The sequence below is a fragment of the Nicotiana tabacum genome, chromosome 1, assembly GCF_000715075.1.
Source record: "Nicotiana tabacum cultivar K326 chromosome 1, ASM71507v2, whole genome shotgun sequence".
Lineage (NCBI taxonomy): Eukaryota > Viridiplantae > Streptophyta > Magnoliopsida > Solanales > Solanaceae > Nicotiana > Nicotiana tabacum.
This window is the reverse complement of record NC_134080.1, coordinates 11,665,980-11,679,543: the sequence shown is the minus strand read 5'-3', so window position 1 is coordinate 11,679,543 and position 13,564 is coordinate 11,665,980. Positions and strand designations below refer to the sequence as shown.

General features: G+C 32.7%; 1 protein-coding gene across 1 annotated transcript; it reads left to right on the top strand.

The window, feature by feature from the left end:
• Positions 1–6,338: 6,338 nt before the first annotated feature.
• On the top strand, positions 6,339–8,559 carry LOC107768794 (uncharacterized). Its single transcript, XM_016587944.2, has 2 exons — positions 6,339–7,264; positions 8,206–8,559. Exons 1-2 carry the CDS (start codon positions 6,471–6,473, stop codon positions 8,246–8,248), a joined length of 837 nt encoding a protein of 278 aa, XP_016443430.1. The 5' UTR covers positions 6,339–6,470; the 3' UTR covers positions 8,249–8,559.
• Positions 8,560–13,564: the final 5,005 nt, after the last annotated feature.

The window sequence follows — 13,564 nt, the reverse complement described above, 5'->3', positions numbered from 1 at the left end:
GGAACAACACTGGTTAATATGAATACCCTTATTGCACTAAGGTCTTTATCAAGCAATTCCAGTAATAATTTGGTTAAGTGATTTGATATGCTACATAACTAGTATTGTTGCTTTATTATATATCACAATTCAATTTTCAGAAAGTTAATAAGAAAGTAATAATATTTTGCTAGACAGTTTACATATTCCAATAGGCTAGCTAGCTATAAAACATAATGATATCACTATTGCCAAGTACCAGCAAAACCATGTTACTTTGCTTTTAAAGTCATTAGTTCATATAATTAGATGAACAATTCAATGAAGGCAGTAAACAATAACAAGGAAAGAATTGATTAGTTTAATAACTATTCCGATCAAACATATATCTGTCCGTGAAACTAAAAGGCCATGAGAATTGTACCAAAGTATAAATTATTTCACAGTTTCTAATGGAACTAAGCTCCAAAGTTAGTTAAAGAAAAAAAATTGTATCGAATTTTCATACCACAAGATGGAGTAGAAATGATAGAATACGGCTTACTTGGAATATTATCGTTGTCCGATAAGAGATGTAGCAAATAAAGACATATATTTTCATATAAAAATGATTGAACACGTTAATTTGATAAGAACTATCATTAATGAAAAATTTGGTGTAGTACATACCTCTTATACTAATATTTTATCTTATCAAAATAAAATAGTTACGAATATTATTATTATTATTATATTAATTATATGTGACAGTAAACTAATGTATAATCATTATACTAGGCATACTAAATTATATTATAAGATAAAACCATAAGCATACATAATAAAGTATAATTGTAATTTTGTAAATTATGTAGTCTAACGCATGCCACCTATTATTAGTTCACTAAAATTTAACTATACTATATTCATGAACAAGATGCTCAAGTTTATATTATGACAATAGATCATCCAGATATACCTTACCAGAAGTGGAATTCAACCTTAAGGTTAGAGACTTCGTGCTGATAACGTGTTATGAAATATAACTCAAAGTAACAATATGGAACAAGAAAATAAAAGCAATTTAGTAAAACATGAACAAGAAATGGAGATAGAGAGAAAGAAGAGATTTCTTCTTCAATTGTGTGTGTCTTTCCATTGCAATTACATAGCCTTTTATATGCATAAAAAGTAAGGATGATGGACATAAAGTAAGAGATTTAATCTTTAAGTTATTCACAACATGAGTATCCAATGTAGCATCCAATGTTATATCCAATGTACAAACTATTCATAACAGTTTGCTCATTATGGTTACTAACAAAGCATCACTTTCATGTTAGTATACATATGCATTACATATATTTTAAGGTGAGATTCTTGAACAAGTGGTATATATATTCAGCCTGAGATATCAAATTACCCCTCTCAGTCCCAAGTTATATAGTATTATAATGTTTGGGGTCATCTAGTTTTGGAGAATTTCATAACTTAAAGCAAATTATGATTCTAAATGTCCCTCTCCCGAAGTTATCTTAAACAATCCTTAGTGTATTTCTTTTAATTAAGTTTTTTGTAATAATGAATATTAAACCGTTCAAATACTTTCTTTTAGTGATACTGCTAATCGAGAACAACACCATTCCACCTCCCAATAATAGCTGCTAGCAAAAGAAATATAAAAAAATAGAGAAAAAGAAGAACTTGTACTTGGTTGTCATCAGCTTCTTTGCCCACAGAATTTGGCTTTATTTTTTTAAATTTTTGTCCAAATGCTAGCTTGATTAGTTCTTTGTATATTTGCGCTTAGCTCTTATCTAAAGAAGTGTCGAGGTAATAGGTAACCACCATCGTAATAATGGAATGTCTAAAAATTGAGAGATCATCGCTAATTTGACTAAATAATCTCTTTTAATATGTCCAGACAAAATTGCGCGTACCTGATTTAACTAAATAATCTTGCAAATAATTTATTTCACACACGTAAATAACCAATGAATGGTAAGTTTTCTACTTTAACCAAGGAATGCAGGTTAATGTTATAGAGGTTGGTATGCGAATTTCTTTGACGTTTTATACCCGGTGTTTTAATTCGGGGCAAGCCCTGGGGCGAGGGGCACCCAAAACGTCCTGAGACGATGGTGTGAAGCGAAAGTCTCAAGAGGCGTACGCCCGGACATTTGAGACACATTTTTTTAGTGAGATGTAAGCCCAGTGACTTTTTCAAATTAAAACAAAATTTGTCGAATAAGCCTTCATATAATACCCAAATTTTCAAAATTCAGCTTGATAATTACTCAAATTTTTTAAAAGGAATTGAAATGTATTAAATTTAAAAGTCAAGACCCTTTTTATTGATTGAAGACTTAATTCATGGTCTTTCCCAATTCTTTATCTTGTTCGCTAGTCTCTAATATCTCCTAAAAGCAACGAATATTCAATTTTTGTTTTACAAATACAAAGAGAACTACATTCTCCTTCATAGCAGCAAGTTCACAGTTCAAATTGCAGGTTAGTCATCTTTTTTGTTTTTCCATGTAGACAACTTTATTCTTTTCGACTCAAGTTACTTGTGCTTCTAAGTAGCATATAATAGATTGTTTACTAGTTTTTTTATGGGGATGAAGCGCGCGCGCACACACACACACATATATCACATATATATAGTTTTCTTCAATTTTTATGTAATTTTACCTGTTTATAAATATTTACTGTCATTATATTATTTTATAAAATATTAAAAACTAAATACCTATGGGGCTTACGCCCCGTTGAGACATATGTAAAACGTCTCGCCTTACGCCCACGCCTTTTAAAACATTGTTGATACCTATTTTTGTTTATCATTCTTATGATTTCAATTTTTACACTACTAGCTGTTTGGTTTATACTACTACTTTCACTGAATATATAATTTCTTTAGCAGGTTAGATTCGCCACTCCTCAATACTTATAGCCCGTTTGACCAAGCTTTTAAAATTAGCTTATTTTGAGAAGTGCTTTTCTCAAAAGTGCTTTTGGTGAGAAGTTGTTTGTGTTTGGCTAATTAATTCGAAAAGCACTTTTGAGCAGTAATTAGTGTTTGACCAAGCTTTTGAAAACTGCTTCTAAGTGTATTTTTCTCAAAAATGCTTCTCAGAAAAATATTTTTGGAGAGAAGCTACTTTTTTATGCTTCTCCAAAACTGCTTCTGCTTCTCTTGAAAAACACTTTTTTTTTTTCCTTCCAAAACCTTGGTCAAACACTTCAATTTTTTGCCAAAAGTGCTTCTTGCCAAAAAAAGCACTTTTAGCCCAAAAAAAAAACTTGACCAAACAGGCTATTAGTGGGCTAAGTTGCAAATCAGCGGCTACCCTCACTCACTCCCGGAAAAAAAAGAAAACAAATTTTTAGGCGGCTCTCCATTCCATTATTTAATTTGCTCTCCATCCTCACCATCGCAGCTGTATTTTATTTTTCGTTGAAATATTTTCATTCGAGCGAAGTGCTCCCTACCAAGAATTTTTTCATATCCAAGACTCAAACTTGAGACCTCTGGTTATGGGAAGAGCAGTACCATCCACTATACCACAAACTTTTGATCATTTTTTCTCGTTGAAATATAATATTCACTCGTGATGACATAAACCAAGACAATTTTTTCAAAAGTCATGGCCAACACGTGCACTTTATTCTGTTTCCCACACGGGCCCGGTACTACTTTGCAACTGACTAATCTGATTTCATATTGCGTAAGATTAATTAAACCACAAATAAGCGCTTTTTACTAGAAGTTTTTCATCCATAGAGTTCTAACCATATAATTTGATTAGAGATAGAAGGATCCTAGCTATCCCGTCATAATTCTTGGTGGTTACTTAATTAATTTTCTAGCGAAGTGAAAATCAACAAGTTGAAATTGGTTTTATTTATTTTATTTAATTGTATTATTTACGTAAATCTTTTTGTACCTTTTTTGACCTCTTCTTCATTTTGGACTAACAACATGCTTACGTTTATATAGTAGTAACTGTTTTGATGTAAATTTGCAAAATTGATTATAAAAATGAACTATATTCGAATATTTATGACATCAACCAATTTCTTGAGAAAGAAGAAGGATATATGATTATATGTACAGCCAAAGCAATTATGCATGCAATATGTTGGTGATCTAGGTTTATTTTGACTAAATGTCAATTGGAATTAAGACATCGAGTTATGTACATTTTAGTCATAGGTTTTGACATATTAGCATCATATGTCAAAACCAAGCTCAATCCAAGCATAATTGAGTAACAATTATTAGCATCATAGTGGTAGAGAATTCTGTTCCTTATTAGCATCATATGAGTAACAATCCAAACTCAAAGTCGATGAACTTTACCAAGGTGAATGTATAACTTAGTAATATAGAGATTAATAATGTAGAAATTAATAATATAGAGATTAGTAATACATATTTCTTGTTGGGTGTTTTAAAATTGGGAGTATAATGTATCATGTAAATTATTTATTTACTTATTAAACTCAAAAATAATGAAGTATAATTATACCAATATACCCTACGATATTTGGTCTTAATAGGTTTCTTGGGGAAAGACAAAAAATAATTTGTACTTTTGGTATTTTATACATGTATAATTTATATATGGATTAGTTATTCCATGTTAGTGGTGAATAAGATAATATAACAATTAGTGTACAAAATATTATATGAATTAGTTATCCTACATTTTAAACCATAACGAAACAATGTATTAACTCACACAGATTCTTATATCATAAATAATTGTCTTATACACCCACTAACATGATAAAAAATTTATATACCTATGTTGAAATTTTCTTAAACTAGGTTAAATGAATGATCATATCGTAAACTAGATAAAGGTGCCATGGTTGGTAGATCTTTTTGAGAGTTTTTCTTATGTGTAAAATTCAAGGCGGGATTTATCTTGAACCTTATCCGACTTCCCCTTTTCTTTGTGCTTTTTATTTTCTTTTGTAGTCATTTCCCCTTTCGGCTACCTTCCAATTTTATTTTTGTCGTTTAAGTATTTTTTTTAAAATATTTTTTTCTCTATTCTATTATTTTATATGTGGTATCTAGCAAGAACACTCAAAAAAGAGACTTCAAAACTTTAAAATTATATAAAATAAGCATTCCTCTTAATCTTAAATTTATGAGTTTTTTTTTCAAATCCGAAAATACTTGGTTCTTAATGAGAATTTTGGATTGAGATCAAATTTTTTTCATCTTTTATTAATTATATCATAAAAAATTATGTTATTATATCGTTATTAAATATAATTTAAAATTTTTTACTATTAAATTATGATAAAAATTTCGTAAGCATTGCTTAAAAAATATGAGACTTATGATTTAGATTTTTGGAACTTGTAATTTATTTAAATTTATACTTCTGGGGAATAATTTATTTATTGAAGTTATTTATTTTAAAATTTTCTTATTCTGATTGATGTAATTCCTTTGTTGAAGATTTATTTTACTGGTGTAAATTTATTTTTAATATACAGGAAAAGATGTAATTTTCTAGTAAAAATGTTAATTTTACTTGTGTTGTTATAATAAATGTATTATTTCTTATTTAAAATGCTAATTACATTTATTTTTCGATATTTACGATGCAATTTTCTATTTGCAAATAAAAAATACCTATTAGGTTGATCTGAATAAACTTAAAAAAACCAAAAAAAAAACGTACCTAACAAATTTTATATTAATCATTACAAGATATAAATTAAAAGAAATTATGATATTCGTCACCTTCAAATTTTAGATCCGCCCGTGCAAATGACCATTTAATGTATCGACTATCGTCAATCGACGTATGAAAAGGGACAACTGAGTCCTTTGATTAAATAGAAAAATGAGGCGACCAAATGCTAAAAATCAATGCCCAAAAGTGAGACAAAAATTAGGAGAATAGAAAAAAGATACGCCCCCTACGCTCACCCTTCTAGAAACCCTTGACTTAATTTTTATCTTACCATTTTTTATGGTACGCAACGCTTTATTGTTCCCAAATATAAGTAATTTTGACTTACTAAATTTGTTAATAATTAATGTTTTAGAAAAAAATTAAATAATTTATTAATTTTTTTCCAATTTATTCTTACTGTTATAATTAGTAAAATATTAATTAAATAAAATATTAAAAGATTATAGTTTGAACAAATACTTTTATGATTAAGATAATTTAATATCTTTCTTACGAAATGCATAGTACTTTAAAAGACAGACATAATAAAAATAGAGGAAAGTAACACCTATACTTGGATCCGGATAGATCCTATATGGTATTTATTGTTTGTCTTTTTTCTTTCCTAACATACAAAAGGCAAGGCACACTTAAAAAAGAACTTTTCTATTATTAATTTATTTTGAATACATTTATGACAATGCCGTCTCTCCTTCCTCTTCTTCATACACACATCATACCACAATTTTTCCTCATTCTTCCCCTCTTTTCCTCTCCCCCAAAAAATATTCCCTTCATCTAATAGCTATGTTTAATCCAAGAAACCAAAAACCCAATGATCATATCTCAATTCTTGATCCTGTTACAACCTCCGATTACAGTTATAACCTTAGGAATTGGCCTAAAAATGATGTTGAACGTGTCCAATTTAGAGTTCAAGAAAGTTTAAACCATGTTAATTATGGTGATGAATCTGGTGTTTCTTCACCACCCTTATGGAAAAATAGCCATCAAATTTCGACAAATTATCGGTCACATTCAAATAGCTCTAGAGCTTTAGCTATAACTAGAGGCCAATTTGAACTTATGGAAATGGTCAAAAACATGCCTGAATCTTGTTATGAGTTGTCTCTTAAGGATCTTGTTGAGCAAAATACAGTCTTAGAATCTGAACAAGAAGAATGCTTAATAAATAAAGTGGAGGAAAATTTCACTAGTACAACTAGTCCAGAACAAGTAGTTGTACAACAAAGGGTGAAGAGCATACAAAGACAAGAGAGTAATAGTAATGAAAATAAGAAGGGGAAGATGATTAGAAATGAAAGCTTTGAAAATCAAAGACTTTTTCTAAAGATGTTTTTTCCAATTTCATTGGAGTCAAAGAAGAAGCAGAACAAGTATTCACCAAAAACAACTACTAAAGTTTCACCTAAGCCAGCAGAAGGTTTAGATAAATCTTCAAAAAGTGTGGAGAAAGATTGGTGGAAGAGGAGATTTTCTTGTTCAAGTGAGAGCGATAGTAGCAGAACAAGCAGCAGTAACAGTGAAAGCAGTGGCAGCAGTGGTAACAACAATACTAGTAGCAGAAGAAATACTAACAGGTATCTTCAAATTCTGAATTTCTTTCTCAACTCAATATATTCTTGATCTTAGTCACTTAGTTTAGAAATATTGAGGTTTCTTCATATTTTGAATGACTTGGCATTATATGTGATAAGATCACTAATCTGCAATTTTCTGAGAAAACGCAACTTAAGGTGTACCTTAACCGATTTGTTTTGGAATCTATCTATGAATGATCAAAGCAAAGATTGATTCAGCTTGTATTGTACTGTACTGTACTGTATCATTCCATAAAGTAGCACTTATTGTCGTTACGTAACGACGGATTTAATGATACGATATAACAAAATTTTAGTAACAATCAAAATAAATATTATATTTAAAGTAATAACACGACACAATACAACATGTAACAACCATCCAAACAAGATTTATCAATGTATAAATATTTTTTTGTTTCTCTTTGTTGTTTTCTACTTTGTGTAGTCTTGCAAGGAAATTTGAACTTGACTTTGACTTTGACTAGTGTGATCTTCGGCAAATTTTGTTTGCATATTAGGACAAACGGAACAGAACAAAGAATAGATTTTCTTTTTTAGGATTCAATAAAATCAGTGGTGCTTTTAATGGAAAGGTATTGAACATTTGTAATGTTTTCATTTATGAATAAGATATCATCAGACCAAAGTTGGAATCCTAGAAAAGCTTGCAGAATGCAGCTATAGAAAAGAATTTAATAAAAGAGATTACTTAATCAGATTCTTCAAATTTCAATTTTTATCACTTATAAACTAGATTTCACAACACCAATGTTGGAAGCCTAGAAGAGTTTGTAGAATGCAGTTACAGAAAGAATTAAATTAGAGAGATTACTTAATTAGGTTCTGATTCAATGTAAAATTAAGCATATTCTGTTGTTTTAAGCTAAAAATTTAGTGCTGGTCTAATCCTATGACATGGTTGTTGCCCTATAATGCAGGAAAAAGAAAGGATTTTTATCGAGTTGCTGGTCAGCAGAATGAAGACAACCACATATGCCTCTCTTCTTTGGTTAATGAGGCCTGTAAATCATTTATACTTGCAGACTTCCAGATAAAAATCCTGTAAAGATTTTTGATAATAATGCTTATTTTACTGCACAAGAGTTTTGCAATGTATCATTGTATTATTCTTGGCTCGCGGCTGCTACAACAACAACAACAACAACAACGACCCAGTATAATCCCACAAGTAGGGTCGCGGCTGCTACAAGAATAGGATATTCCAATAGATTACTTCTGAAAGAATTCTAATGTATCAACGTCAGTGGTTATCCTTGAGTTCAGTTGCTTTTGATTTCGCAGAGTATCGATAGCACTAGCTAGGGGTTGCAAATAGGTGGGTTGGGCTAAATTTGGGCGGGTCAAGATGGGTTAGATCAATAAATAAGTCATTGCCCAATCCAGCCCAAAATGTACTTGGGCTAAAATGGGTTGGGTCAAGATGGGCTAAACAATGGGTCATAACCCGACCCGCCCAACTTGACCCATGTTTTAGAACCATGCTCATCTTGCATAAAAAAAACCTTTTACCTTAAAATGTGTAAGTTGAAAAATACTTTGCGGGTGGGGTGGGTGGATGATGTAGAAAAACGAAAAAATAGAAAATTAAAAATTAAAAATACAAAAAAAAAGAATTTTTTTTGAGGGGGTTTGCGCGGGAGGGGGGGGGGGGGGAGTGGTTGAGTGATGCAGAAAAACAAAAAAAAATAGAAAATTGAAAATACAAAAAAAAAAGTAAAAAACTTTTTTTGAGGGGAGATTGTGGGAGGGGGGGGGGTAGGGGTAGGATGGGTGGTGCAGAAAAACAAAAAAATAGAAAATTGAAAATATAAAAAAAAGTAAAATTTTTTTTGAGGGGCTTTGCGCGGGGGTTGGATGGCTGAGTGGTGCAGAAAAACAAAAAAAAAATCTTGAGGGGGTTTGCGCGAGGAGGGGGGAGGTAGGGGTGGGTGGTGCAGAGAAACAAAAGAACAAAAAATTAAAAATACAAAAAAAAAAAGAAAATAAAATTGGGTCAATTAAGTAAATTTCTAGATAAGCTGGGTTGAGATTCCTTTATTTTGGGTGATTTCATGGGTTGTATTTGGGTTGCTTAATGGTCAGAATGAGCTATAAAAAATAATGGGTTAACTTGGGCTCAGTACAAATTGACTCATGAACTAAAATGTTTGTAGTCCAACCCATTAATCTCTGGGCGGGTTGGATGAGTTTGGGCTCAAATTGCCACCCCTAGCATTAGCCTTTTTCCAGTTGGTTGGTGTAACGACCCGACCGGTCGTTTTGAACTCTAGCACGTCGTTCGGTGGTTTGAGGCCTTGAGTAGCTTTACTTCAGGTATTATGACTTGTACGCATGGTGAGAATTGAATTTCGGGAAGTTCGAAGTTGATTTAGAAAGAGAATTCTAATTTTGGAAGTTGGAAGAGTTCACTAAAGTGTCATTTTTCCCTTGAGTTTACAAACTCATCCAACCCGCCCAGAGATTAATGGGTTGGGCTACAAACATTTTAGTTTTGACCCGTATGTCATATGTATAAGTTTTGATTACATGTTGGGTCATCCAATGTCGAGTATTTCCTCATGTTTTATTCTACTTATCTCACGGTAGCCTCTCCAGCTCATTTATCTATGATAGTATGATATGAAAGATATGTTATGTTGGTATTCGTTTGAGTAAGGTACCGGGTACCCGTTGCGGTCCATCGATTTGGGTCGTGACAAGTACGTCTCTCATTATTCGTGACATATGCTATGGTACTTTGGAGTTGGAAGGAGCGAATCGAATTTGTATCATCACGGAGCAAAAACTATGTTCGGATCTGATTTATTTACTCGGCGATTCATCCGGTGAAACTGTTTTTTTTTTCTTTTGATTTTCCTTTTTTTTCAATTTATAGGTATTTGTTAGAAGAAAATTGAACTTTGAAATTGTCAACATTATTGTACTACTTTAGAAATTGTAGGTAGACCATATGTCAATAATTGGTAACCAAGGAAAATCGACAAAAACAATTAAAAGGAAAAAGACTTATCGGAATCAAAGTTCATTCTTCCAAATATGACATGGAAAAACATTCTTCATATTTTGTTGACGTAGAAACTAAATATTATCATGATAGTAAGTAACTGGATTAAGACTTGAAAACTCTCTCCCGGTCCCCCATAAAATACACAATGTTTGAACTCTCCAGGTCCTAAATGTGGCAAATCCAGAACTCGATACAAACGATAATCATCGAGACATATGTTCGTCTTATCTACATTTATTGCCGTGCCTTCATCGTTTAAAACGTAAAGTCTCCTACAATAAGCATCATAATTGGAGTATCCAAAGGGAAAATAACTTGAGCCCATTGGAGGTTCACGCACACCTGGTGAGCTATATGCGACGCCTCCCCACTCAACGTTAACAGCAAAGCTTGCCAAGCTAGTGAAAATCTTTTGAGGCCAAAAACCAACTTGTTCATAAGTTTCATCAACTAAAACCCACCAGTTTCCATTGGATTGATCCTTATATATATATATATATATATACTTTGTATCTTTCAAAAACTTGAAAAAATAATAGAACATAAAGAAATAAAATGTACCCGATGGATGTTCATTGCGAACTCCCATGAATACTTATCTCCACGGTACGGTGTAAAATCGTATCGAAAGTCATATCAGCAGGTATCTCATTGCTTACTTGTACAAATCCAGGGCATAGCATATTGAAACAATGTGTATTACCAGCCTAGAAAACGTAAACTATACATGAACTCTTTTCAATTGAAGTAAATAACTGGCCGAAGAAAATGTTAATCTAATAAAAGTAAAATGAAATCATTAGAATACATAAGATAACTTACTTGAAAATGCACAAAAAACCTAGTCTTATTATCCATCCCCATATAGAGTTGGATCTACCTAAAACAAGAAATATGTTTATCATGTTGCGGAAGTCAAATGTATATAGTGTGAATAAGTCACAACTACTATACCAAAAATTATGACAGTCACCAAATAATAAATAAGACAATAAAACAACAATAAAGGAAACACCAGAATTTACGAGGTTCGGCTAATTTTGCCTACTCCTCGGACACAACCAATATTTTATTCCACTCCAAAAATACAAGTGAAATAATACTAAAGAGAGAAGATACAAATGTCTTAAACAGATGAGAAGGCAAATGAGAGGTGTGTCTCAATCCTAAACATTAGGCCTTCTTTTATAGGGGAAAAATCCCTCCAAACTTAACTCCCAACCAATGTGGGACTTTGGCATTTTGCCAAACTTCAACAAATCTCCACCTTGGCAAAATTCCACATTTTCAATTCTCTCTCAATAACAAATTTTGGTTGTGTCTTCATCTTCAATCTTCAGTGTTCAACAATGTTGATCAAATCCAAACAATGTTGAAACTTGACCGCAGTCACCACCTTTGTCAGCATATCAGCAGGATTCTCTGTAGTATGAATTTTCTTCACCGTGACTCCACCTTCTTCTATGATTTCTCGTACGAAATGATACCGAACATCAATGTGCTTCGTCCTTGCATGATAAACTTGGTTCTTCGCTAATTGAATAGCACTTTGACTATCACAAAAAATTGTGATACCTTTTTGTTCAACACCAAGCTCCTTTAGCAATCCTTGAAGCCAAATTGCCTCTTTCACAGCATCTGTAATAGCCATGTACTCTGCCTCTGTTGTAGACAAAGCAACTGTTGACTGCAAAGTAGACTTCCAACTAACTGGTGCCTTTGCAAAAGTAAACACATAACCAGTAGTTGATCTTCGTTTGTCCATATCACCCGCAAAATCTGAGTCACAATATCCAACTACAGACTGATTGTCTTCCTGCTCAAAAACTAACCCGACATCTACAGTATTATGAATATACCGTAGAATCCACTTCACAACTTGCCAATGCTCCTTCCCTGGATTGTGCATATATCTGCTAATAACTCCAACAGCTTGTGAAATGTCAGGCCTTGTGCAAACCATTGCATACATCAAGCTACCAACAACATTTGCGTATGGTACCTTTGACATATACTCTCGTTCAGCTTCATCCATTGGCGACATAGTAGTACTTAGCTTAAAATGGGAAGCAAGTGGAGTACTAACTGGCTTAGTCTTGTCATCTATGCCAAAACGTTGAAGTACTCTCTTCAAATATTCCTTTTGAGATAAACAGAGTTTCTTTGAACGTCTATCTCTAATTATCTCCATGCCAAGAATTTTCTTTGCCTCACCCAAATCCTTCATCTCGAACTCCTTCTTCAGTTGAATCTTCAACTTATCAATTTCTTCCAAATTCTTGGAAGCTATCAACATATCATCAACATATAGGAGAAGATATACAAAGGAACCATCTTTAAGCTTGTGCAAATACACACAATGATCGTATTTGCTTCTCTTGTACCCTTGCCGCAACATAAACTCGTCAAATCGCTTGTACCATTGTCTAGAAGATTGTTTCAATCCGTACAACGATTTTTCAAGTTTGCACACCATATTTTCTTTTCCAGCAACTTTGAATCCTTCTGGCTGAGTCATGTAGATTTCCTCCTCCAAGTTTCCATGTAAAAACGCAGTTTTTACATCCATCTGAACTAGTTCCAAATCCAATTGTGCTACCAAAGCCAACATAATTCTAATGGAGGAATGTTTTACAACTGGAGAAAACACTTCATTGTAATCAATTCCCTCCTTTTGAGCATATCCTTTGGCCACCAATCTTGCTTTGTAGCGAACATCTAATTGGTTAGGAAATCCTTCTTTCTTTGCAAATACCCATTTGCACCCAATTGCTTTCTTTCCCTTCGGGAGATTGGCCAATCTCCATGTATGATTCTGATGAAGGGACTGTATTTCATCATTCATGGCAATCCTCCACTTATCTTCTTCTGAACTTTGGACAGCGTCTTTGTAAGTAGTAGGAACATCATCAGCTACAATTGAGGTTGCACAAGCAACCGTCTCTATGAGACGAACAGGTTTCGTTATTGTTCTTTTTGGCCTGCTGGTTGCTATTGATTCAAGTTGTTGTTGAGATTCCTGAGTTGGAATCTCCTCTACTGGCTCTCCTTCCAGAGGGTAATTTTCATTTGTTTCCTCCTCTGCTTCTTGTGTAGGAAAAATAAATTTTCCCTCAAACTCCACCTGCTTAGAAGCACCTTCATTTTGTTTGGTATCTTCTGTTACCTTATTTACCATAGCAAATTCATCAAAGGTAACATCTCTGCTGAACATTACTTTCTTTGTCATAGGACACCATAAGCGATATCCTTTGACTCCAGAAGTAATT

Coding starts and splice junctions, on each gene's coding strand:
- LOC107768794 (XM_016587944.2), top strand. CDS start 6,471: ATGTTTAATCCAAGAAACCAAAAACCCAATGATCATATCTCAATTCTT. Junction 7,265..8,205: donor AGCAGAAGAAATACTAACAG/GTATCTTCAAAT, acceptor CCTATAATGCAG/GAAAAAGAAAGGATTTTTAT.